This window comes from Microtus pennsylvanicus, chromosome 5, assembly GCF_037038515.1.
Source record: "Microtus pennsylvanicus isolate mMicPen1 chromosome 5, mMicPen1.hap1, whole genome shotgun sequence".
Lineage (NCBI taxonomy): Eukaryota > Metazoa > Chordata > Mammalia > Rodentia > Cricetidae > Microtus > Microtus pennsylvanicus.
The window spans coordinates 72,325,688-72,343,950 of NC_134583.1; the positions used below are offsets into that span (position 1 = coordinate 72,325,688).

Here is an 18,263-nt window from a genome sequence, read left to right on the forward strand (position 1 = left end):
AAAAAAGAAATATTGGAACCAGGTATGGCTGCACACAGATGTATTCGGGAGGGAGGGACAAGAGCATTGCCACAAATCAGCCTGGACTATGTAGTGAGACCTTGAGTGTCTGCCGCCCCCCCACCCCCAAAAAAAGGGGGAAAAAGAAAATGGCAAAATACTCATTGCATGAGCTGCACACCCAGGACACCAAGGACTGAGTCTTTACTGTTCCCATCTTCCACTTGCAGGCGATACCAGATGATGGCACAGGGGTTTGTTTTCAGGTTAATCTTAGACCTCCACTGCTTGTCTCTGCCGCTCAGCCTTGCCCTTTGTGCCCCTTTCTCTGCCCAGGCCTCCCTGCTCTTGCCTGGATCCCATGCTCAACACCCTGGAATTTACAGTCACAGCACCGCTCAGAAAAGGGGTTCTGGTTTCCTGGAATGTTCAAGGTCTTCTGTTTCCATGGCCTTTCCACCTCAGACCCAGCACTGGGGCCATGCTGGCTGCTGCTGACATTGGAATTCAACGGATTGAGACATGCAGAACCCAGTTATCCAGACTGAGGATGGGGCTTGTGAGCCTGGTGGGACGTCTTTGCTGTGGTTGCTGGTGGCGCATACCTTTTCTCCCCCTTACCTCCAGGCGCATCTGCTTAGGATAGGAAACCCCATCTCCTGCTCACTTTATACCTGATCCAGCCTACAGCTATCCCTGATCCTCAGAGAAAGCAGTCCAAGTTCACTGTCAGAGGCGGAGCCCTGCATGTTCCCCATAGGCCCTCGCCTCTTTCCTTGGGGCTTTCCAGCCCTCCTCCCCTCTCTGCTCATCTGGGCTTTCGCCCTTGACCACTCAGGCCGTTCTCAAATTCAGCAAGAACTCTCACAAAGGGAGCTTTTCCTGGGGACAAGTCATCTGTCCCCTCCATGACTGTACAGCTCGCTCCTTCCTGTCTGTTCCCCTCCCTGGTTTTGCAGCACACACCCCTCCCTCCCCAGCTGCAGGTTCTAGTCCTGTCTCAACATGCCACCCACACCTGCCTTGGGTCTCAGCTGCCTGCATTTCCATCCTGACAAGGAAAGTCCCAAGGTGTGGACTCAGTGTGCTACGCAAGGCTGTTCCAGGTGCTTTCTTCTTCCAGGGACTAGCTGTTTCCGAAAGTGGTGTTAACTGCCTTGATCCTGCTGGCTGCTCCTTCTTGCTGCTGTGTTGTGTCCCATTTAGTGTCTGTCCACCCCGAGCAGTGAAGCGTGTGAGCAGAAAGGTGCTTGCCAGGCAAGACTAAAGACCCCAGCTGACTCCCAGTATCAGCCAGGCAGGGCGGGTGTCACGTGCTTGTAATCCCAGCATTGGGGAGGTGGAGACAGGATAGGCCAGCCACCTAGCAAAATCGGCAAGCCCCAGGTCCCAGTGAGAGACCCCCATCTCCATAAACAAACAAATAACAAGGCGATGGCTGTTCTGAGGGATAACATCCGGGTCTCACCTCTAGCCTCCGTGCCATGTAAGCATGTGCGTGTTCAGACTAACAGAGAGAGCGGGGAGGGAGAGTGAGCAGGTAGTGCAGGTATGAGGGCTTTGGCTTGAGCTTGGAGTGCTGGGGGCTTGGCTGAAGCTGCACTCCAGGCCCCAGCTGCCCTGTTCTGCTGTGGATTCCTGTGCAGATGCTGCCCAGTGAGTGGATGGGAGCCCTTGCAGATGGGCCCCTGGAGAGCAGTGAGCTTTTCTCCTGAGCCTACATTGACTTGGTAGCTAGCAAGCTATTTGTAGTTACTCATCTTTAGGTCATGCTTCAGACTGACCCAAATATCAAAGACAACACGTGGCTCTGGGACAGCCCAGAGATGAAGAAGAGGGCATGCGCAGTATGTACCCACTTGGCTATAGGTTCTCAGCAGGGGGATCTTCTGTATTTCAGATCTGCTGGCATATGAAGGCTGCGGTGCCTGAAGCTGGACCTCACATGGTGACTATTGACTGTGGGGAAGGTGCTGGTGACAGCTGAGGTGTGTGTCCTACCCCTTCGCACACTGGACCTTTCCCAAAGATCACTCCTGGTTTCCTCCACACCCGCAGGGTGCTGGCCGTGTTTGCCTGAGTTGTTTATAATTGCTTTGCCAGGGGGAGAATGCCTACTTGGGTCTGCGGGAGCCTGGGGAAGACTCTTTTTCCAGACTCATGAGTAGGACTTCAGGGCTCCCAGCAGCCAATCTTCTAGATGATAGCTTCTGGGTCTCAGGATCAAGGTGGTCAAGGCCCCCCCAGTGGGAATGAACACCTTTCTCACCGGCCTTCCTCTCCAACTTCTTGCAAGGTATTTTAGGTTCTTGCCTTGAAATGACTTGTGTTACTTGGCCAGGCCTACATGGCAGACGGAAGCCAATCTGAACCTGAAATGCCAGGGAGGAAGGCATGTTTTCCCTTCAAGGGCCTGTCTAGCCCCTTTCGTCTCCTTGGTCTCCTACTGAGCATGCTCTGGCATGACCCTTGAGTATTTTCATCTTCTTCCTTCCCTTGAGACCTGGCTTCTGCCACAGTGACCCACACTCTTTATTTGCAGTCTTTGAGACGTGAATTCAGGTATAACCGCCTGTGCTAGTATTTGGAGTTGAAGAAATTAGGGGGAAATTGATTTGAGAGCTAGTTGGGACCGTAGAGGCCACCCAGCAGAACTCTGTCACTGTGAAGAGGAACCCCAACCTGACGGTCCAACCCCCCACCCGTCTGTGGTTATATAGTTTGCCTCTGCCTGTGCATACTGTCATGACATTGCAGATCACCATGGACAAGGAAAATTCCTAGTCTCCCAGCATATGGATGCTATGTGAGCCCCTGTAGACAGATGGTCAGTGCTCCCAGCAGATAGATGCTATGTGAGCCCCTGTAGACAGATGGTCAGTGCTCCCAGCAGATAGATGCTATGTGAGCCCCTGTAGACAGATGGTCAGTGCTCCCAGCAGGTTGATGCTGTGTGAGCTCCTAGATGGTCCATGGGCTCCTTGGCTCCACAGAGTAGAACCATGCCTCTAGCATGGCTTTAAAAGTCAGATGCACTTGAAATGTTGGCAGACCGACTTCTTTGGGCATGGACCTGTCTAGTCCCACAGGGCCCCGTAGCTATAGTCAGAAGGGCCCCACCTGTTTAATGCTCTGCAGGCCCTACCTTGAGATTCCTAATCTTTGGAACAAAAGCTTCATTTTCATCTTGCCCCGGGTCCTGCAGACGATGCAGCCAGTGCTGAATGTAGGGCAGTGCATTAAAATGCCACGGGTTTGATCAGTCTGTCCTTGCAACTGATTTGAATTTGGAGAACAAGCTGTTCCCTGGGAATAAAGGAGGATTCATTTCTTTTCCCTCGAATACACTGTGTTCTGTTTTCCAAAGTAGCTGGACTTATCAACGCGGCGGAGAAATTAGATGGCGGGATTGTTCTTGCTGGAAGCAAAGGTTGGACTGTTGGACTTGCATCCTGGCCCCGCTCTCCCGATTCAGAAGTGTGAATTGGGTTCCCACAGTGGTGTGGCTGTAAGGGGCTGAAAGAGCTGGGGCTGAGAAGGGAGGCTACAAATGCAGAGCGCAGAGATCCATCGGGGGGGCCTCTGCACATGGCTCAGTCTCGTGCTCTGCTGCTCACCAACTCCGAGGCTTTTTGGGGGGGGAGATGAGGAGAAGAGATGGGGATTCTCCTGTAGCCCAGGCTGGCCTGGAACTTGACAGATAGACAGTCAAGGATGACCTTGGACTTCTGATCCTCCGGTCCTCATCTTCTGAGTGCTGGGATTACAGATATGGTTTCGCCGTGCCTGGATTAATGTGTGGTACCAGGGACCGGACCCATGGCTTCCTGCATACTAGGCAAACACTCTTCTCAACTGAGTTACATCCTTAATCCAGTTCCAGAGCTCTGAACAACACACTTTCCTTCTGTATAGATTCAGGCATAAGAGTCACCCTGAAGGCTTTGAGGAGAAACTAGAGGAAACATCTGTGTCTAGCATTGTGCTCAAGCACATAGTCTTATTGGCTAGCATTGCCTAGTATTTTACTGCCAAAATTGAAGGCTGGGTGGGATTTGACTAGTTATAGGGAAGAATAAAGAATACACTGCCTTCCTGTAGGCAGGGAGCAAAAAGGGTGTGAGTACCGAGGGCTGGAGTGGAGAGCCGTGCTTTGGGGACTGAGAGGGAGGGGCCTAGGATTCTTAGAAGATTCCAAAACACAGGAAGAGCCACTTGGAGCTGTTGCAAGGCACTGGCCCCCTGCTGTTGGCTAAGCAAGTGCGAGCAGATGATAACAGAGACCTTGGCTTTGGGCGGTCTGCTCTTTGTGCAGTCTGTCACCTAGGATAGCTGCCGTGTGACAGAAGGACAGGCTCTGTGACATCTCTGTTGGCTTTTGGTCACCGTGACAAATACTTGATATGAACAAACTTAAGGGAGGAGAGCGGTTTCTGTTCTGTTTTGTTTTTTAGACAAGACCTTAGGAATCTCAAGCTGGCGCTGAACTCAGTCCCGTAGCCAAGGATGACTTTGAGTTTTCTGGTCCTCCTGCCTGCCTGGAATGCTACCAGCTACTGCACCCAGTAACCTAGGGCTTCTTCCTTCACATTAGGCAAGCAGTCGGCAGGCTGAGTTACATCCCTAGTGCCAAGGGAGGAAAGATTTACGATTACCTGGCTCCGTTTCAGTGGGCTTGCGAGACGCTTGCAGGAGCTGGTGGCAGAAGAGTCTGCTCATCTTAGGCTGGCTGAGAAGAGGGTTGAGGTGGGGAGAGGGGGAAAGGAAAGATCTGGAGAACTAAAGATACAGTCCAGTGACCTCCTTACATCTCCTGCTACCTCCCAATGAAGCCACCGCGTGATGACTTCATCAGTGGGTTAGTCCATTGGTGAAGTCAAAGTCGTTCAGTGATTGGATCCACCACCAGTTAGGGAACAAACCTCCAACACATGATAAGCCTCGAGGGGGACCCTTCATGTCCAACCCACAAAACTCAAGCAACTGCAGCCGATTAACTCTTTTACCTCGACAAGTTTCCCGCATGTTAACGCTTTGCCACAGCCCTGGGCTTGGGGGCTCACCAAAGCCCCTTGTACATGGGGCCCTTTTTGGGAGACTTTCGTCTTATGTCGCCTCTGCTCTGCATCATCCACACCGGGTGTAGGGATTCAGTGGTACTGGAGGTTCCCAAACTTTCCTGGCTTATGACAGTCTCCACGTATCTGAACCGTGTGTTCCTCTCCTTCTTCCTAGAAGACAGCTGTGTCACAGTAAATCTTTCATGGCATTCCCAGGCTGAAAGAATACCCAAGAGTTCCATTTGTTGAGCAGTGATGTCCAAACAAATTATTTGTGTCTTTAGAGTGTAGAAGTCAGAATTTCATAACACCACTTTCCTATGAATGGGATATTTGTCCCTTCTGGTGACTCTTCAGGTAGCCACTTACTCGACCCAGAGTTGGCTGAGGGGGTCTTACTTGGGCGATTGCTAATTAAACTGCTCTATGGGGCATTTTCTTGATTGGTAATCGATATAGAAAGGCCCAGCCCACTGTGGGCAGTATATTCCTAGGCAAGGGGTCCTGGACTGTGTCAGAAAACTAGTGCCAGTTAGCGGTGTTTCCCCATGGTTCTTGGGTTCCTGCCCTGATTTCCCTGCGAAACTACAAGATGGAATAAATCATTTTCTCCTCTAGTTGCTTTTGGTTTGGTATTTATCGCAACAATAAGAAACCAGATAAGACTAGTGTCCCTTGACCTTGTCGGGACTACAGTCAACTGAGTACTCCTCCCACCATGTCCAGTGTTGAGTAAATTTTCTGTGGTCTGTTCCTTTTATCAAAGCGAGTGCCTGTAGCCTCACCTTCTGGGCAAAGGGGGTGATCCAAGGCATGTGATGACACGTAGTTTTGAAATTGAACAAGCTGGAACTCTTTTATAAGGTGTCCACTGGATACCGGCTGTCACCAGGGCTGGGGAGTATCCCGTGGGTTTGCCATATGCTCTGGGGTACCTTGGACCAAACACTGACAATCATGGCACCGAGCTCATCTCGGCTTTGTTCTCTCTGACTCTGTTCTTATCTTCAAAGCTTCTGATGTGCTGGTCCTGCCTTCTACCCACGGAGGTACATTACTATCGTGATGTCATTGTCGTCTGTCACCTATCTATCTTCTGTCATCTATCATCTATATGTCTCCCCCACTGTGTGTGTATACATAATATGTTTATTTAGTTTTCTTATATGCATATACTATGTATAGTTATATGCAAAACTATATATATGTATATTTATTTAGTTTTCTTATATGCACAGAAGAAGCTTCTATCTGTACTGCCCATGTGTAGGCTTCCACCTTGTGAAAATTCCTTAAACAGTATTATAGCGACCATTTACATGACATTTACACCATATTAGCTATAATTATATTCTAGAACCCATTTACCATGCATGGGAGGATGTGGTAAAGTTGCATGAAAAACACCATGCCCTTTACTTAAGGAACATAAGCATTAGATGAGGATCTTGGAACCCATCCCCCACCATGCAGAGGGTCAGATGGCTGAACTTCTTTTCAGTTAGCATTCTGTAAAGGGTATGGAAACTTCTCCAAATTCTTGTTTCTCTCCTTCCTCACAGAAGAAAGTTGTTGAGAGTAGCTAAACTCCACCTCCCCCAAAGGAAACTAAAAGAAAAACAAGAATGAAAAAGGCCAGGCGTGGTGGCGCACACCTTTAATCCTAGCACTCTAGAGGCAGAGGCAGGAGGATCTCTTTGAGTTTGAGACCAGCCTGGTCTACAAATTGAGTTTCAGGACAGCCGGAGCTATGTAGAGAGACCTTGTGTCAAAAACACAAACAAACAAACAAAAAGCGGTTAACACAGATGTAAACCCTAGAACGATGGATTCGACATTTATGAAGTAGTGTGCCTGGTAGTTTATAAAAGAGAGAGATGGGTCATTTTCTTTCTTGGGATTGAATCCTGGCAGCCATGAGCTCATAAAGCTATCAGAAATTGTTGCCTGTACTTAATGGGCCATTTGTTGTGTTAAAATCAGTAATACTAAATATTTATTAGCCAAGTGGAAAGATTTATCTCTGTAAATCACTGTGATTCATCTTTCCGCTTGCTAATCCTGGTTATTTAGGATTTTGTTTTTAAAAATCAAGGTCCTGTTGTAAGTCATTCGCCTTTTCCTTCCTGAGACTCACTATGTATGTATATTACAGACTTGCTATGTATATTACAGGCTTTTACTGTCAACAACATTTCCGAAGTAGGTTATCAGTTTCCACCAAAACTCCTGAGATTTTCCGTGGGTAGTATGTTTTAATCTGTATGTTCCCTTGGGAAGAATTGAAAACGTAGCGACATTGAGTCTCCAAACTGCAAATCTAGTCTCTCTCTGCATTTATTTAGGTCTTATTTAATTTGCTTTGACACTGTTTTGGAGCATTCAGTGGACAGTTCTTGGCAAACCTTTGTTAAATATTTTCCCAAGTATTTTAATTCTTTTGATGTTGTTATGATATTTTAAAGTTTCTTTGTCGTGATTTATTTGTGTATATTGATGCGTTTTCCTATGACACTGAAACTCATTTATCCTGGTAATTTTATTTTTATATTTCTAAGACTTTTCTAGAGGGGCCATCATGTCATGTGCAAATGAACGCAATTCTTTTGTTTTCCCTTCCAAGCACCTTGCCTTTTATTTTCCTCCCTTGCCTCATTGTGTGTGGACCACCACTCCAAGGATGGCATCCCTACAATGAACAGGGCATCCCGTTCCAGCTCTCTGCTCTCTCTGTATAGTCATGGAACAATCAGGAAGGGCCAACTTCAGCCCCACAGACTTCCAGTGTAGAAAGGGTGTGGTGGAGTCACGCTCCTCAGGGTGTGCTTGGGCCACTCCGTTGGGGTTGAGTGCCCACCTGGGCTGCAGTTGGGGTGAGATGAGGTACTGACTCAACTGCTGGCTCCTCTTCCACAAAGCTGTGGAGGAGACTGTGTGAGCTGGGAAACAGGCTATCGTCACAGGCTACCCTTCAGACCAGTGCAGGGTTGGCCACTGAGACTGTTGAGCTCCCGACCCATTCAAGTTTTAATCGGTTGCACCTCTGCCTCCCTTCTCTGTCCCTGTTGTTTCATTGATGGGAAGTGTCACCACTGCCCAGAGCCTCCTTCTGAACAGCCATTCTCTCCTTAAGCTGTATTCCGTGGCTTCATCGAACACTTCTTGGGCATGGGGTCATACATTCTTATTCTGTGAAGCAAACACTGAGCTCTGTGCTCTTCACAAGTTTTTTTTTGTTTGTTTGTTTGCTTTTGTTTTTTTCTTCTGACAAAGGACTTAAGCTTAAGGGAGTAGAGTCTGGTGATGTGACCAAGGCCAGACAGTAGTGGGTATGATGCCCAGAGCCATCAAACGGAGGGCAGAGCTAGTGTTTGGCATCTTCCCTTCATGTGGGGTTTAGATGCAGCAGCGCTCTGCCCCTGTGCATTCCCTGGGAGAGCAAGTGCTGGCAGAGCCAACCTGGCTTCACCTATGGGGTGGGGTGTGTGTGTCTGGGTTGACCATTTTACAAGGAGGACAGAGGACTGCAGTGGAGATCAGAGCAGCAGGGCCACCAGGGTGTCTGTAGACAGGAGGAGGCAGCGGCGGCGGCAGCAGCAGCAGCAGCAGCAGCTCCCTTCCGTTAAATGAGAGAGGAACAGGCCCCTAACCATGCTGCTTTACATGTAAAGATGCTCTGAAGCTGCAGGTGCAGAAGCCACTCTTCTCCTTGGCTTGACGTTTTGTCCGTCTTTGAGCAATTGTGGGTACTCCTGTGTTAAGTCGCTTCCATTTAGTTTCTATGTGGATGTCTACCAAATGACAGCAGTGGAAGTCGGCAGCTGGCTTGTCACTGTCTATTCTCTCTCCTCTCTCTGCTTCTTCTGCCTCATCTACTGACTGGGAGAGCCCTGTATCCATTCCCAGAGCCACCTGCTCTTTGTCTTGATGCTCCTGTCAGGCTGAATGTTCCATTCGGGGTTTGAACTCTAAGGAGCAAACCACGCACACACCTCATCCTAGCGACAATCGCCCCATTCTACTGGTGAGAAAATGGGAGTTACTGTGCGGACCTAGGATGGGTCTCTGGCTTTCGTGCCCCTCGGCCTGGTCCTTCTTGTAGCTATTCCGGTGGACAGACCTTGGAGCCACTTTCCCTGCTTTGCATCAGCAAGGCACCTGCCCATTTGAGCCTGAAGAAGGATCCCATATTTATGTTCATACTTCTGTGGGCAGATCTTCTTCCGCCCTAACACGGCACATCAGAAAGGCGAGGCGAGTTAGTTATCCTTCAAGGCAGGCGTCTCACAGCTGTGCTTCTGGTGCTTGCAGAATACCACGTGCCCTCTGGTTGCTGGCCAGCTGGAGTTAAACCTCCACTTGGTCCTTGCCCAGGGAGCTGGTCCCAGGAAGCCCAGATGCACTTGTTTACAGCTGTGTCTCCGTGATGGCTGCCAGACTCTGTGCAGAAGGAATGCGAATCTTCTACTCCCACAGTTCCATCTTTTTTTTGGGGTGTTCAGGGGACACACCGATCACAGCTATCTAGATTCCAGGGAGAGGAGCTGCGGTGGTTTAAATAAGATCCCCACCCACCCACCAGCTCCGGTGTTTCAGCCATTGCTTCCCAGTTGGTGGCACTGCTTAGGAAGGTCTTGGTGGCATAGCCTTGCTGGAGGAAGTACATCCCCGGGGGGTGGGCTTTGAGATGAATAGCCTCTCATCACTCAGTTTTCTCTCTCTGTGCTTGTGGTTGAGGATGTGAGCTCCGGGTTTTCTGTTCCTGCCACCCCCCGCCCCCACCATGATGGCTCTTACCTCCTGGGGATGTAAGCCCTAGTAAACTCTTCCTCCTATAAGTTGCCATGGTGTCCTCATCACAGCAACAGAAAGTGACTCATGCAGAAGCAGATCATTGTATGTCATTGTGGAAGTGGAAAAGCGGTAGATTTGTTGAAACTATGGAGTGGGGGGGCAGCTTCCCAGATTTCCCTGTAGTTTATGTTCGTTATTAAGACCATTTAGTATTCATGGAGGAATCCTTGCCTCAGTTTCCCCAAATATAATATGGTAATGATACTTATTTTGAAGTCTGTAAGAAAGTAGAAAGTGAAAAGGCTTTGAAAGCAGGCGTATTAAGATGTTGCAGTCATGAAATCTGTCAAGTTAGTTAATCTCCCTGAAAGCTGTAGTCCTTTTCTTGAACCTGTGAACATCACACCGTGGGAAGGGAGATCAAATTTCTTGGCTGTATCAAGCAGCTTAGGGAGGGGAACCAGGCTGAGGGGGAACAAGAGAGGACTGGAGGACTCCATGTTTATGGAGGTACCCTTCCAGTATGGGAAGTTAGTCCCCGTATGTCCCTTTGCCCAGTTATGTCTGCTTGGAGCACTGTAGATCTTAGTGGAACAGGAATAATCTACAGATGCCCTGGAACGGGGGGACCCTGGGGACATGCAGCTGTGGTGGGTCACAAGAGGACTGGAAAGGTCCCAGTTCTTAGCCTAGGGGATGATTGTTTCCCTTCCACAGAGAGTATATGTGTGTGTGATGTGATGTGTACACTGTGCATATGTTCATGTGTATGATTATACAAATGTGTATGTGCGTATGATTATGCATGTATATGTATGTGTGCCTATGCTCATGCTCCGTACGCGTTGAGTGTAGGCATCTGTGTGGAAGCACATGCATGTGCATGAGTTCGTGTGTCTGAGTATGCATGTATGTATGTGTGTGTTGATCCTTTCATGCATTTTGTCTCCCTCTAAGCCACATCGTGTTCCAGGCCTGAGCACAGGCCCAGCATCTCTAAACTACCTCGTCTTTGCTTTTGTTCCCAGGGCAGGAAGATCCCAACAGTTTGCGGCATAAATACAACTTTATTGCTGACGTGGTGGAGAAGATCGCGCCTGCTGTGGTTCACATTGAACTGTATCGCAAGTAAAGAGTGCCTCCCCTTTCCTGTAACATCTGGAGCTGTTACTAAGTAGTGACAGAGCTATTTTTGACACACATTAAAGTGTTAGGAATGTCGCTGGGTAGATTCCTATAGTATGATGGAGTTCTCTGCCTTAGGAAATTTTTCCTACTTAAATCTATAATCTTGGCCCTTCTTTTATTAACTTCTAGCTCTGAAGAGATTCCCAGGGAATATTTTCTAAGTGGAATTTTTGATTCATTCCAAAAAGTAGCCTAATGTTATTTTTAAACCGTTAAACACTTGCTAGATGTGCGTGGGTTGCTCCTGCAAAGTCATTTCCTGGTTTGTGTGAGTGTTTAGAGGTGTTCAGCCTTCACTAATGTCTGTTTCAGGCTTCCATTTTCAAAGAGGGAGGTGCCAGTGGCTAGTGGGTCTGGATTTATCGTGTCTGAGGATGGACTGATCGTGACAAACGCTCACGTGGTGACCAACAAAAACCGGGTCAAGGTTGAGCTGAAGAACGGAGCTACCTACGAAGCTAAGATCAAGGACGTAGATGAAAAGGCAGACATCGCCCTTATCAAAATCGACCATAAGGTAAGAAGCTCCTGAGGCCTGAGCACCTCCCCAGCCCACAGAGCCCAGCTCTCAGATGCCAGACCTGGAGAGGGTGAGGACACCAGAGCTGTCTGGTAACCGTGGAGCGCGCAGCCACAGCGCAGAAGCTACAGGGCCAGGCGGCAGGAGAGAAGGGGCTCAGGAAGCTCCTGGAAGAAGCTGGCTCTCAGATTGGAGGTTTTTAATTGAATTAAATTAGTTTCTTAATCGTTTTTTTTTTGAGGTGGGATTTCTCCTGAGTGCTGGGATTAAAGTCAAGCCCCACCACCTGTCACATAGTAGAGTTTTTAAAAGTAACATTTTTTTCTTCATAAAACCAGACTCTAAGGAAGTTAATGGGTAACTGGTGAGAAGAGACTCTGTCCCCGATGTTGAGGCATCTGTGTCAGAGATGTTTGTCTCCACATGCATAACTGGGGGTGTCCTGGGTTCTCAGTGTGTATGGAATGGATTGAAAACTTTTTTTTTAAATGACTTTTAACCATGTGTTGTGTTTGTATGTGAGTATGTAATTAGAGAAGCTGGGTACCCTGGAACTGAAGTTACGGGATTACCCGACTCTGGGTTTCTGCAAAAGCAGTGTGCTCATCATCTCTCTAGCTCCTTGCTAAACTTTCTGTGCTCAAGGTTTTGGGAACCTAAGACAAAATTAACATCTCTTCCTTGAGTCTCTTAGAATCTTTAATGTGCTGATGTGCACATAGCCCCTTGCAAAAGGGCTAGAATGCAATATCTGCCCAAATTATTGTTTTCTACGAGCCCTTAACTTTGAGGCAGGTCCAGGGTGTAAAACTAAGACGTAGCGAGAGTGAGCTCACTTTGAGAAATGCGTGTGTGAAATTGCCTTGGGGGTCGGGATGTTTATAGCTCAGATTCTTTCTAGTCCTACTTGAATTAATTTTTTTATTTAATTAATTTATTTTTCGAGCCGGGGAGTGGTGTCACAAGCCTTTAATCCTAGCACTTGGAAGGCAGAGGCAGGTGGATCGCTATGAGTTTGAGGCCAGCCTGGTCTACAAGAGCTAGTTCCAGGACAGGCTCCAAAACTACAGAGAAACCCTGTCTTGAAAAACAAACAAACAAAAACCTAATTTATTTTTCGTGTGATTTTTTTGAGATAGGGTTTCTTTGTGTAGCCTTGACTATCCTAGACTCACTTTGTAGATCAGGCTAGCCTCAAACTCACAGAGATTCACCTGCCTCAGCTTTCTGAGTGCTGGGATTAAAGACATGTGCCACCACACTTGGCAATTTTTTTTTATAAAAGGAAAGGAAAAAGAATTTTTTAAAAAAATATTTGATACCCTGTTTGCAGTTATTTTTGCTCAGCAAAGTCTCATGTAGCCCAGGTTGCCTCCAAACACCTTTGATAACTTGTAGGTGGCTTTGAACCTTTGACTTCCCTGCCTCTCCCTTCCATCTGTGAGGATTATGGCATGCACGACCACACCAGGCTTACACAGTATTGTGAATCAAGCCAGACTTTTGTGAGAGCTAGGCAAGCACTCTGTCAACTGAGCCACATCTCCCACCCTTGTTTAGCAAAGTCTTCAGCCCTGAAACTAAATCCAGGTCTTACTGGATGGCTAGCAAAGATTCCCACTCCCCCCTCTTGCAGATCACACGATGATGTGACCTTTGTTTCTCCTTTCTTCCTGTCCCCAGAAATTTCTTCAGATAGAAGGTAGGAGGGTCAGTGGGAATTTTGTGATTGGTGCAGTAAAAGACACCCGTCTAGGAGCTAATGAAGTGTAGCGTCTTTTTGTGAAGCTCTTACTCTCACCTGACTGTTAAGTAGGATGTCAGTTAGGTGAAGTCCTACTGTGCGCTCTGGACTATTGGATAGAGGCGGCTCAGTGTACTGTTGGGGCAGTAGGATGCTGGGTTCTTTTATCCTTTTAAAAATAGTATCAGGCATTCTTCCGGAAAAACCACAGGACCAAACATTCACTCTCTACCCTGTCTATTCCCTTTCCTTCTCAGAGGCTGAGTGGTGAAGACAAGACTGAAGGCTGTAGCCCATACAGGCTCTGTGCCCGTGCGGGTGACCGACTTTAGTGAGGTCACAGTGGTGTGTTATTTCTGCCAGGTTACTGTGGAATTTCTATCAACAGTTCATCTTTCTAACTGTGTTTGTTGGCACCAAGCTAATTGGGCCAGGCGCTGCCCTTCACATCCAATGATTCTCTAATACACAGGGTAGCTGTGTTATTCCTATTTTATAAAGGAAGTACAAACTTTCCGGGAATGCACCTGTACCTTATCACCCCCGCCTCCTCGGAGCCAGTGGGCAGACGTTCAAGTACCCAACTCTGCAGCCATAGCCACAGGGACAGAGCCTGGCCTTTACATGGGATGGGACAGCACGACCTTAAATAGGTTGGCACATTTCCCATTTAGGAATGCTGCTGGTGAGGCGTCTAGAATGTGGTGGTGGCACCAGAGGAGGCTGGCCAGAATAGCACAGCCGGCGGCCACATGTAGACCCTTCAGACCCACTGAGTTCACGGAAGACAGCCAGCATTGGGTGGCCTCCTGGCCGTCTGCAGGCGGGACCCTGGCCTGCGTGGTGTGTGAGCTGTCTCCTCATGTCATTTCACGTTCGGAATGCGTGGGTGCATGCCATGTGACTTCTTCCAGCCTGGGGATATTCTTTTCTGATTCTGAGCCAACAAGGAGACAGGAGCCTCGTGTCACCTCTGGCATGTCCAGGCAGAATGTGAGAGCACTCAACAGAGGAGCTGTGTGAAGGCTTTCAGGCCGTCCCTAGGAGTCTAGCCCTTGAGCCAGAAGCCTGATGTTGACATGTGCTGCCCCCCCTCCCCACACTGAATATTTGGAAATGTAAAATGGAACTGACGTAGCTTTTGAAAATGGAATTGGAAATGAAAGGCAGACACCCACATCAAAGCCTGATTCCTGCCGACTACCTCACCCCACCCCGTTTCTGTTTGTCTGTTCTGATGAGAGTTATTTCTGGGGAGAGTCTAGCCTGGCTTGTAACAAAGCTTGGTTGGGAAGGAACTGGCCACCCAGGTGAACCGAGTTCCGGCAGAATTTACCCCTTCTGTGCGATGTGATGTGATCAAGGCGTGGTAGGCAGCGGATGGGAGCGGAGCTGGCTTGGTACCATGTCCTCTTAGGCAACAACAAAGAAACAGGTCAGGGAAGGGGGGAGAAGACAGAGTAGGATAGTGGGTGAGGTGGTGCACACCTCCAGTTCCAGCACTTGAGGAGGGGGATGGAAGGCAAGAAGATCTGGGCTTAAGGACAGCCTCCGTTAAACATCAAGTTCAAGGTCAAGCCTGGGCTTCAGGCAGGAAAGTCACCCCCCAGGGTGCTTTGTCATGTGAGGATATGACTGGGCCTCCCCAGAGCCATTGAAGAGCAGCCCAGTGAAGCTGGTGTTGGGCCATGCACCACATGCACGAGCCTACTGACTAATTCAAGGGCTGGTCATCTGGGCCGGGTTTCTCATCAGCATCATGAGTTTGCTTGAAGGGGTTCTCTGTGACTCACGCTGGAATTGTCCGCTTTGAACATGCGTTTCACGAAATGGAAGGTGCAATGGACATTTCAAGACAGGGTTTCTCTGTAGCTTTGGAGCCTGTCCTGAAACTAGCTCTTGTAGACCAGGCTGGCCTCGAACTCACAGAGATCCGCCTGCCTCTGCATCCCAAGTGCTGGGATTAAAGGCGTGCGCCACCAATGCCTGGCTGCATCTCCCTTTTTTGTCAGAGAGCACGAGCCATCCTGTCTTTCGGCTGCAGATCGGCTCCTCCACCTTTGGAGAGCCTGGGAGTGACTGTGAGCCGTGGAGCCTCAACCCCCACGGCCCAAGTAGGGCGAGCACATGCTGCTCCATCGAACTGCTAACTGTTGTCGCATGCTGCTCACAGGAAGGACAGCGCTACAGTGTAGGCCCTGCCTGAGCTCCTTCACTTCCTCCCTCTCAGAGTGCGCCTCCCATCTCTAAGGGCTTGAAGCTGCTTGGCTTGTAGTTGCCAGAGAGGTTTCTGGGCTTGTGACCAAAAGACTCTTTTGTTTCTCTCTGCTGAGCCGACATAATGTGCATTTGCTCTGCTTGCTACATTTTGAGACCCTAAAAGACTTCGTGGGAAAGGCTCACAAGGGAAGCCCTTTGTGGGCGGGGCTACTGATCCGCCCCTTGGAAGAGAGAGGGTGACCCCTGTGACTTTTCCCTTGAGCCTCATGGGATGCTCCTGTCCCAGAGCTGAAACTAGGGGTCCTCAATGGGATCCGCGTTGGTCTGGAGGTGGGGGGTGGGGATCGCCCATGTAAACATTTTAATGGGAAGCAGCTTTGAGGGCAAACTAGTTCAGCTTGGGATACAAACTACTTCCAAATGTGTTTAACACGAGCCACTGGCCGTGTGTACAGAATATTTTTAACTTTTATCCAAAGTCAGTTTTTGGTTGTTGTCGTCGTCGTTTTGTCTTTTTTTCCTGAGCAGTTCAAGAGGAGGGCGGAGCCATAAGAGATAGGGAGAGACATAAAAAGTGAACCAATCGGGTGTCTTCTGGCTGGAGCCGGGGCATGGGCAGAAACACGGGCAAGTGTTAAGGTAGGAGGGAAAGTGCCTTTTGTCACACAGCTGTTTTTCCAGCTGTGCTGATTCCTTTGGATGCTGTCCTGCCCATCCCACGCAAACCCTCTATATCCGGAACTCCTTCCTGGGGTCACCTGACTTGATCTGGCGCCCCTTCCTTATCCTCCTGCTGCCCCTCACCACCTCCTCACGTCCCCTGGGGCTTGGAGCATTTTCTCTCTCAGGCCTTCCCTTCAGTATTTCTGTCCTTCAGTGTTGGATCACATCCTGCTTTAGACCCCCAGGGATACCCCTTGTCTGACTCACTGCACGGAGTCGTTCCCCACATCCGAGTCCCCTCAGCATCCCCCATCATGGGAGGGACAAGACTCAAGACTCCATACATTCTGTATTTGCTGTCCTTCCTCATTTAAATAGAAATTGGATGCTATTTATGGTTTAATTTTCTATCTTTTTTGGGGGTGTGTGTCTTAATATATTGCTCAGAATAGCCTCAAACTGCTGGGCCCAAGTGATCTCCTGTTTCAGCATCCCAAATACCTAAGATTCAGGCATGTAACCCTGTGCCTAGTTTCACTCGGTTTTGATTTCTCTGTCTCTGCGCAGTGCTGGGATCACAGGTGTGCCGCTCTCTGCCCGGCTGTCTTGTAGGTTCCGAGGCTTGAACTTGAGTCCTCACGCTTGCTCAGTGAGCACTTTACTGACGGAACCATCTCCTCAGCTCTTCTTTTCCAGACTCAGCTTTCTCCTGCTTGAGCATAAGGAACACATTTCCTTTGGCCTTCAGGTCAGGTCACGGGTGTTGGACAGCTCTGCTGGCTAGTTTTGTGTCAACACACAAGCTAGTGTTATCTGGAAGGAGGGAATCTTAATTGAGAAAATGCCTCCACAAGATCCAGCTGTAAGGCATTTTCTTAATTAGGGACTGATCCCCAGCCCATTGTGGGTGAGGCCATCCCTGGGCTGGTGGTCCTGGGTTCTGTAAGAAAACAGGCTGAGCAAGCAGGGTGTGGGGGGAGTGAGCCAATGAGCAGCACCCTTCCATGGCCTCTGCATCAGCTCCTGCCTCCAGGATCCTGCCATTTTGAGTTCCCATCCTGACTTCCTTTGATGAGGAACAGCAATATGGAAGTGTAAGCCAAACAATCCTTTTCCTCCCCAACTTGCTTTTTGTCATGGTGTTCCATCACAGCAATAGTCACCTTAACTAAGACAACAGCATCTGCTCAGAGAAAAACCAGGCCCGCAACTCCCAAGTGTGATGGATTAGGAGAGACGCCACAGGCTAGTTAGTACCTAGCTCTTCTGAGCCAGTTTCAGATGAGGAGGACTGTGCGGCAGGCCGACTGCACACTCTTGTCTCCCGCCTTCTGGTTTTGGAGTTTGGCCGGATATAGCCCGCGCCAGGGCTACACTGAGCCTGTGGTCTTGGTACCTCAGAGTGCTGATGAGGCAATGACGCTTCCTGTGGGTTCTTTTCCCTGACGCCAACCACCAGGTAAATATTTGGACACAGCATTTATCCAGGCTTGAGGTGGTTTTCTTCCTCCCCCGCCAAGGCCTACAATGGTGCCCAGCCACCTTTGGCCCACCAGTCCCACAGACCTGTTTGAAGTGGCTGAGGCTTAGCCTCTGGGTACTGGTTGGTGTTGTTTGCTGAGGGTCCTCTTACTGCTGAGCCTGCTGACAGGGCCTGAAGGCTAAGGCTTGATCATGGAGTTCAGAGCAAGGTCACTGGAGGCTGGGGCGTTCATATCTAAACCTCTCATAATTTGGCCATGTGCGTGGAGAGTCGGCCACTGGTGATCCGAGTGAGGAAGGCCCAGGCAGTCTCTGGGGATGAGGCAGGAGCCAGGGAGGCGGAGCGGCTTGGAGCTGGGTGTGACTCACATGGGTTCTCCTCAGGCCACCTGATTGTCTGAGGATGCTGACTAAGCCCCTGGGCTCTTCCCAGAGCGAATCAGATAACCAAAGGCCATGCATCCTCTGGATGCTCTCCCTCTTCCCATAAAGTAAACCGGAGCCTGGCGTAGACACACACCGCCCCGGAACCTTCCTCTCTGTCTTTTGTGTTTTTTCCATTTTGGAGGCTTTTCTGTGCCTCCTCTTGCTG

At 49.2% G+C, this 18,263-nt stretch overlaps 1 protein-coding gene across 1 annotated transcript in view; it reads left to right on the top strand.

Annotated features, from left to right (window-relative positions):
• Htra1 (HtrA serine peptidase 1) overlaps window positions 1-18,263 on the top strand; it is a 49,335-nt gene that overhangs the window by 14,159 nt on the left and 16,913 nt on the right. The window contains exons 2-3 of the mRNA XM_075972526.1: window positions 10,883-10,982; window positions 11,355-11,559. Coding sequence (XP_075828641.1) covers window positions 10,883-10,982; window positions 11,355-11,559 — 305 coding nt within the window. The remainder of the gene's footprint in view (window positions 1-10,882; window positions 10,983-11,354; window positions 11,560-18,263) is intronic.